The sequence below is a fragment of the Triticum aestivum genome, chromosome 6B (genome assembly GCF_018294505.1).
Source record: "Triticum aestivum cultivar Chinese Spring chromosome 6B, IWGSC CS RefSeq v2.1, whole genome shotgun sequence".
Lineage (NCBI taxonomy): Eukaryota > Viridiplantae > Streptophyta > Magnoliopsida > Poales > Poaceae > Triticum > Triticum aestivum.
Genome location: NC_057810.1, coordinates 609,757,948 through 609,765,808, shown reverse-complemented (window position 1 = coordinate 609,765,808; position 7,861 = coordinate 609,757,948). Strand labels below are relative to the sequence as shown.

The 7,861-nt window shown below is 46.2% G+C and overlaps 1 protein-coding gene across 1 annotated transcript; it reads right to left on the bottom strand.

Annotated features, from left to right (window-relative positions):
• Positions 1 to 298: 298 nt before the first annotated feature.
• LOC123138284 (TORTIFOLIA1-like protein 3) lies at positions 299 to 4,434 on the bottom strand. Its single transcript, XM_044558227.1, has 5 exons — positions 3,427 to 4,434; positions 3,201 to 3,330; positions 2,417 to 2,955; positions 1,255 to 1,643; positions 299 to 758 (listed from the first exon to the last, which is right to left on the bottom strand). Exons 1-5 carry the CDS (start codon positions 4,219 to 4,221, stop codon positions 749 to 751), a joined length of 1,863 nt encoding a protein of 620 aa, XP_044414162.1. The 5' UTR covers positions 4,222 to 4,434; the 3' UTR covers positions 299 to 748.
• Between the last annotated feature and the right edge of the window lie 3,427 nt (positions 4,435 to 7,861).

Below are 7,861 nucleotides of genomic sequence, written 5' to 3'. Positions count from 1 at the left end.
CTCTAAATCTCAGCAACGTGGACTTGTGTTTGCCTATAAATCTCAGCAACATGGACCGATCCAGGTGGTCCTCTGGCAAAGTTTTTGGGCTACAACAATGGGCTCCCACTTGCATATAACTCCACCTCCTCCACTCTACTCACAATGCTAATTGGAGGCAGTGAGTACTGAGTGCCACACTTAGGGAATTCATAGCGTACACAGAGGCAGTGAAGCAGCATTGATAACAATAAGTAACACAACCAAAATTACCAGGCACACTGCCATCTCATGAAGCTGTAAAACACACCTGAAACAATGGTGGATCACGGCCAAGCCAAGCTGTTTTATTATCCAAACTATATACATCCATAAGTTCCTTACGGTGATACATCACGACTGCATTCTTACACGAAATTAGCCATTCTGAAGTAGTGGCAACTGGCAAGTCGTAGTCCGGAGTAGAAGGAACAAAAGACAAGGGCTGTCCCTCATCTCATGCCCCAGCGCCTCAGACAGGTTTTGGATAACAGAGGAGCCTCAGCCACTGTATCTTCAACCCCAAGTGGGGATGCAGCTCAAGAAGCCAAGTTCTACTTCAGACTTAATACCCAGCTCAGGGACTTTGACATTGAATGCAGCGACTCGGATCTCCGTGATCCATGTACGCCACATGCTCGGAGCTCCGACAGAGGAGAAAAACCTGCCTCGATGCTTATATGCTCTAGCTTGAGTGGTTCGTACATCAAACGAAATGTCTTCATCTCACCTAACCAACCCTGAAATTATTAGGACAAATAGAGAAATTAGTTGTCAAGTAGTTGGGACACAGAGGAATAATGCTAGGCAAATATAGAGATATATTAAGCGTGGTATGGTGGGAAATGATAAGGAAACCCCAGCAGTCTTGTAAAGGAAAGTTTCACCAGTATGCATTGCGCACATGTAATATAGAGATGGCGCCATAACTGGACTACCTGATAATCATTTCAATGTACCATATAATTTTTTATATATAAAAAGGTACAGCTTTTACGTTGCTGCGTAATTGTCAGTTTGTAATTTGTCATACAAGGAAATCTTATTGTCCCAACCACCATTTCGATGTACTATATTATATGTAAGAGGGGTACAACTTTTACGTTGATGTGTAATTGTCAATTCATAATTTGTCATATATGGAAATCTGATTGCCCCAACCACCATATCAGATCCCACTGACTAAATCGCAGAGAGGTGGATTATCAATCACGATTAGAACAAGAAAACAAATACCTTGACTTCTGTAGAGCCAAATCCTTCCTCCTGCCTTCTTGAGTAACTGCAGTTCTCCCAACAGAAGAAATATTTGGCTCAGCTAACGGGTTGGTGACAAATCCACCCTGAACTCCAAACTTCTGCCTTTCCCACTTGTAAGAAGTTCTGCTCCCTTCCGAGCTGTTTGGAACACTGGAGGCAGAGAATCTGGAAGAGTTTCTACCACCATCATGCCTTCTCCAGAATTTTGGGCTCAGAATGCAACAGGTGTTCACACGGGGCTCGCTGCTTGACATCCTTTCAGAAGAAACGGCCAAGTCACGTGATATCTCATCCAATGCCATCTCTAGGCCATGGACCCTTGTCTCCAAAGAATTCATGCCATTCTCAGATTTCCCCATAAATTTCTGATAAATAAGATGAACAACAATGTCAGATAAGCTTCCAATACACATGTAAGATATCAGAAGCATGTCAGGTGAGTTACTGCTTATAAGGCCCATGGCTACTAATTACTAGGAGTATAAGGCTCGCAGAAATATCAACTGATGGATGACAGACTCAGGTAAAATCAGCAAAATACCTAAATAAGATCGTACTTTTTGCAAGGTCAGATTCGAAATTATGATAATTGCAGATTAAGACATTGTCATATAGCATAAGCCATGTTCCTGTCCAGGTTCCCCTTATAGCATGAAATTGTCAATGTCACAATTTGACTAGTGTCACGTAGACATAAAAGATAAATGTACCCTCTTCGCACCACCAACACAAATATATCGATCGAATATCCGACTACGGCCACTGTAGGCAAACCTTAGCTTGCCTGAAGTTCAGGACACTTGTAAAATAGCCAATGCAATGAGCATTTTTTACTTATTAATTTTGGCAGACAAGTTTCATGGCTACAAGACCTGTAGCGCTCGCAGGGATGCCATATTGCCATGTGTAAAGTTCTGCAGTGTTTTCAAAGGCCCAAAGATCCTGACAAGCCACTCCCATTTTTTAATAGCAATTGTACATTCTTGCTAATAAATATGAGCTAAGCAAACCGTAAGAACATGCTAAACCTGCTTGAACAGCTAGCACTAGCTATTTTCTTGCCCTTAACATGAAAGTTTATGGTCCTAGTTGAATAGAATTGTAAAATATAATGTCCAACATAGAAAAGCAAAATCACCTGGAGAAGGTCAAGTAAACCAGTCTGCTGTTTTTCAATCTGAAGCAGCTGTGACCTTATCTCTGATAAGCCCTCATCTTTGAGACCTGACTGAACCCTCTCTGAACCACCTTCAACCTCAGAAATCTCTTCCATGTTACCACATTCATACGGAACAACTCGCGAGCCAGCTTTCGCTCCAGCCAACTTGGTTGCCCTCTCTTCATTGCCCTGGAAAAGCGTCCTCCTTGTTTCCAGCCTAGATCTCAGATTGCCTCCTTTAAGAAGCTTCTCCTCCGTCACCTCTTTGATCGGGGTAGCATCAGGTGTAATTGCAGTGTCAACCTTGTGGTCGCAGTTCTTCGCTTGGCCTACCTTGCGGTTTGAAGGCGGTGACAGCCTCTTGTTTCTGATGGATGAGGGGCTGTGCTTTCTTGTGACACCGGGTGACACATCAGGAGGAGGCGACCTGCTCGTAGGTAATCTATTCTTCCTCGTCGCCGACTGAACCGAGTTTGAGCCTAAGGAAGCAGCTGGATATCTCCCATCACTTACACTACCTGCTTGATCACAAGATGATATGTGTCAAGAAAGAAAGAAACAGCAGAGCCCCAACAGTTCAGAATTTTGCTAGGAAATCAAATAGTTAGTACAACATGATTTTCCTCTTTATAAAAAAAATCCTCAAATATATGGCTCTTTTCTACTAGTAGCAGTATAAACGATTACTTGAGCCAACCGTAAATTTATCAGATCTGCACAAGTAGCAACCAAAACTTGACATGTTCCACGTTATGTGCATCACCTGCGAGAGAAGATCTTCGTTGTGAAAGTGACGCCGGCGCCGTACACGAGGATAATTCTTCCTCTTCGATGTCTGGTATCTCTTTCCATGCCTCGATCATCCTGCTCATCGAGTCCCGCACAATCTTGACCTACATTGACGAAAAGGCACCGAAAATCTAAGCGTCGAACCACAGATCCAGAAAAATACGCCACACCACGCAGATCCAACCAAACCCAAGACCAACCTTGTCGAACCTCCTGGCCTCGAAATAGGCAAGGCAAGAGGATTTGTAGGTCATGAGAAGATCCTTGTATTCTAGGGCGAATGCGGCTAGCGCCTCGGCCGCGGCCTTCCTCGCCGCCCAGTCGTCGCTGGCGATTGCCTCGCGGAGGCACGGGATAGAGGCGGTCACTTCGGCGTCGCCGGCCACGGCCGCGGAGGCGCCGATGAGGGCGATGAGGGCGGGCTTGGCCTTGAAGGCATTGCTGCGGAGGAGCTTGAGGAGGCGGGGCTGGAGCTTGTGGAGGTAGGAGGCGAGGTTGGCGGTGAGCGGGGAGGCCTCGACGGCGGCGACGGTGGCGAGCGCGGCCGCGAGCTGCGCGCACTGGTCCTGCTCGTGGAGGAGCGCGTCGGCGAGGGGGCCGAGCGCGGCGGCGGCGGACGCGGACGCGGCCGCGGCGGCGCGGGCGGCGTCGACGAGCGCGCCGCGCACGGACGAGTCCTGGTCGCGGACGCGGCGGAGCGCCGCGGCGAGGATGCGCGGGACCAGCGGCGCGACGGCGTCGCGCGGGTGCGACGCGGCGACGAGCGCGAGGAGGCGCAGCGAGTGGCGCCGGAGCGGGGTCTTGTCGGTGGGGCGCGCATCGGAGACGGCGGAGACGAAGGCCGCCAGCTCGTCCGCGGCCAGGGTGCGCGCGACGGCGTCGAGCTCGGCCGCCGCCATGGCCTCAGTGTCGCGGTCCGAGAGCCGGAGGAGGCAGCGGTTGACGCGCTGCTTCAGCGGCTCGGGGGCGCCGCGCGGGCGCGCGGCGGTGCCCATGGACAGCAGCTGGCGCTGGCGCGCGATGGAGCGGCTCGGCGAGGAGCCGGGAAGGGAGTGGCGCGGGGCTTTATTAATGGCGCGTGCGGGGCGAAGGTGGTTAGGGGGAGAAGGAGGAGGAGGCGGCACCGAGGAGTGGCATGGAAGGAAGCCACTGGGGAGCGACGCCGAATAGGTGGCGGGCGGGTGGGGAGCGGTACCGCGGTAGGGGTAGACCGGTAGAGGAAGGGGAGATCCGGGATGGCGCGATGTATTTATGCTTCTCTTTTGTTTTTATTCTTTTTTCAACCCTTTTCTTCTCCTGCTTTCTTCCCTTTGTATGCACCGAAGAGCAGCTTTGTCTGCCCATCAATCCACCGGCATGGAGTAGTAATCTGTCTATATCACCGTTAAGAGCATTTTACATATTCGCCTCGGAAAAAAAAGTAGTTTACATAATTTGAGCCAACGGACTAACTTGTATAGTCATCCCAGCCCATCAGGGTTCAAATTTTAAACTTCGTCAATCTCAAGATGATGTGTCAGTCAGTCTCTCGAATGTGCTCAGAGGTGCACGTTGTGCATGTGCGCGTTCATGGATGAGCGTTTGCATTTGCATGAGTTTCTGCGTCTATATTGTATTAAAAGAAAAACTCATACTCACACCAGCGCATCCAAACCGACTAGGGGTTTCCTTGCCTCACGTCGTCGCTGCCGCCAATCTACCTTGTCTTCAGTGGCCTTAGAGCCATGGAGGCACGATGGATTTCGGCCCTTGTCGGCGGGGGGCTCCTGCTTGGTTTTTAGATGTTTTTCGAATTTGCCTAGGGGAGAATATCAGGTGCTCCTGCACCTAAGGTAATACGGTGACACAAACTCCTGGGAGTCGTTGGATCTTGTATCCAAGGGCACCTAGAGAATCTAAAACTTTTTCAAAAAAAGCCCTCTAGGAGCATGAGATTTGCGCACAAGTACAATAACCGCTCAAATGCCATTGGATCAGAGATCCAACGGCCCAGAAGCTCGTATCACCTAAGGTGCAGGAACACCTGGTATTTTCCCTTTGCCTAGGGTGTGTGCCTTCCTTAGGAAGACGAGGTGACGGTGACTCCTTCAAGATGGAATAAGGTTCTCCTTGGTGTGTCTTTGGTGCATCTCGTGAGATTTGATCGGTGTTTGTCTTTGATGAATCTGCTTGGATTCGGTCCTTGTTCGTTTGTGTACGTGTGTTTATAGGTCGGATCTTCCGATCTACACTTCTCTACATCAGCGACAGTTGTTGTTCTGGTGCATTATTCCTTTGGGACCTTAACACAATGACTTCCCAACTGTCTACTACAACAAGGTTTGCTCAGTTTTGATGAGGGAAGGGCGATGTCGATGGCGCGTCTTCTGCTCGTTTATGCACTTGTTGTCATCACTAGGTGATTTAAGAATATGAATGTGATTTTTGTTTACTTCTTATGTTCTTTGTATTGCATGACGTTTGATGTATAGATTCGAAGTTTTTTCGAAAAAATAATAATTCATGTAGTAAGATGCACCTTCGAGCAACTCTATAGGAAGAGTTAACATATATAAAGGCATTGTTGTTTGCTCTTTTTTACCTATGGCATTACTCTTTTTTAATGTGATTTATTACTAAACAATGCCAAACATTGAAACGCAACACATCGGCTTAAAACGAAAAGGAGTTAACATATATAAAGGCATTGATGTTCGCTCATTTTCTCCTACGGTATAAATCATTTTTAACATGTTCTGTTACTAAACAATGCCAATATTGAAACTTAACATGCATCGGCTTAAAAAGAAAAGGAGTTAACATATAAAAAGACATTGATGCTCGCTCTTTTTCTCCTATGGTATAACTCTTTTTAAACATGATTTGTGACCAAATAATACCAAACATTGAAACCCAACACACCGGCTTGAAAAAAAAAGAAGCATTTGCGCCATCTACATTGGATATGTCTCACCCACCGTCTCCACAACCTACCGCGAACATTGTGACTATAGATCATAATACATCGGTCGAACGACATGTAACCTAACAAAGTGCGCAAAACTCCAAGACAACGTCTCCAACCAGGAGTCATTGCTCAAACGTGCGCGCCCAAGCCGACTAGAGTTTCATTGCCTCCCACTAGTAACGTCATCGACCTACCTCGTCTTCTGTGGCCTTAGTGCCATAGAGGATGATGTCTACTACACAACCTTCTTCTTATAGACGCTGTTGGGCCTCCAAGTGCAGAGGTTTGTAGGACAGTAACAAATTTCCCTCAAGTGGATGACCTATGGTTTATCAATCCGTGGGAGGCGTAGGATGAAGATGGTCTCTCTCAAACAACACTGCAACCAAATAACAAAGAGTCTCTTGTGTCCCCAACACACCCAATACAATGGTAAAATGTATAGGTGCACTAGTTCGGCGAAGAGATGCTGATACAAGTGCAATATGGATGGTAGATATAGGTTTTTGTAATCTGAAATTATAAAAACAGCAAGGTAACAAGTGGTAAAAGTGAGTGAAAACGGTATTGCAATGCTTCGAAACAAGGCCTAGGGTTCATACTTTCACTGGTGCAAGTTCTCTCAACAATAATAACATAATTGGATCATATAACTATCCCTCAACATGCAACAAAGAGTCACTCCAAAGTCACTAATAGCAGAGAACAAACGAAGAGATTATTGTAGGGTACGAAATCACCTCAAAGTTATTCTTTCCGATCAATCCATTGGGCTATTCCTATAAGTGTCACAAACAGCCCTAGAGTTCGTAGTAAAATAACACCTTAAGACACACATCAACCAAAACCCTAATGTCACCTAGATACTTCAATGTCACCTCAAGCATCTACGGGTATGATTATACGATATGCATCACACAATCTCAGTTCATCTATTCAACCAACACAAAGAACTTCAAAGAGTTCCCCACAGTTTCTACCGGAGAGTCACCTTACTGAAAACCGCTTATCATTTCCTTCTGCTCCTCGTTGGGTTCGACACTCTTACTTATCGAAAGGACTACGATAGATCCCCTACACTTGTGGGTCATCACAAGACGATTTCCCAACTATCTACTACAACAAGGTTGACCCAGTTCTGGCGAGGAAGGGCGACGATGACGTGTCTTCAACTCGTTCATGTGCTTGTAGTCGTCGATAGGTGGTCTACGAACATGGACGTAATATCTGTTACTTATGATGTTCTTTGTACCGCCATGATGTTTCAAAAAGATAACTCATACAGTAAGATGCACATTAGACCAACTCTAAAGAGTTGACATACGTAATGACATTGATATTCACTCTTTTCTTCTTTGGTATGAGTCTTTTTTAATATGTGCTTTTACTAAACAATGCTAAACATTGAAACCCAACACATCGACTTAAAAATAAAATTAGTTAACATATATAAAGACATTGATGTCGCTCTTTTTCTCCTACGGTATAACTCTTTTAATATGATTTGTTACTAAATAACGCCAAACATTGAAACCTAGCATAAAGCTTAAAAAGAAAGAAGCGTCGACGCCATCTACATTGGATTTGTCTCACCCACCATCTCCACAACCTACCCCAAACACTATGACAGTGAATCATAATACATATGTCGAACTACATGTGACCTAACAAAGTGCAAAAAACGCCAA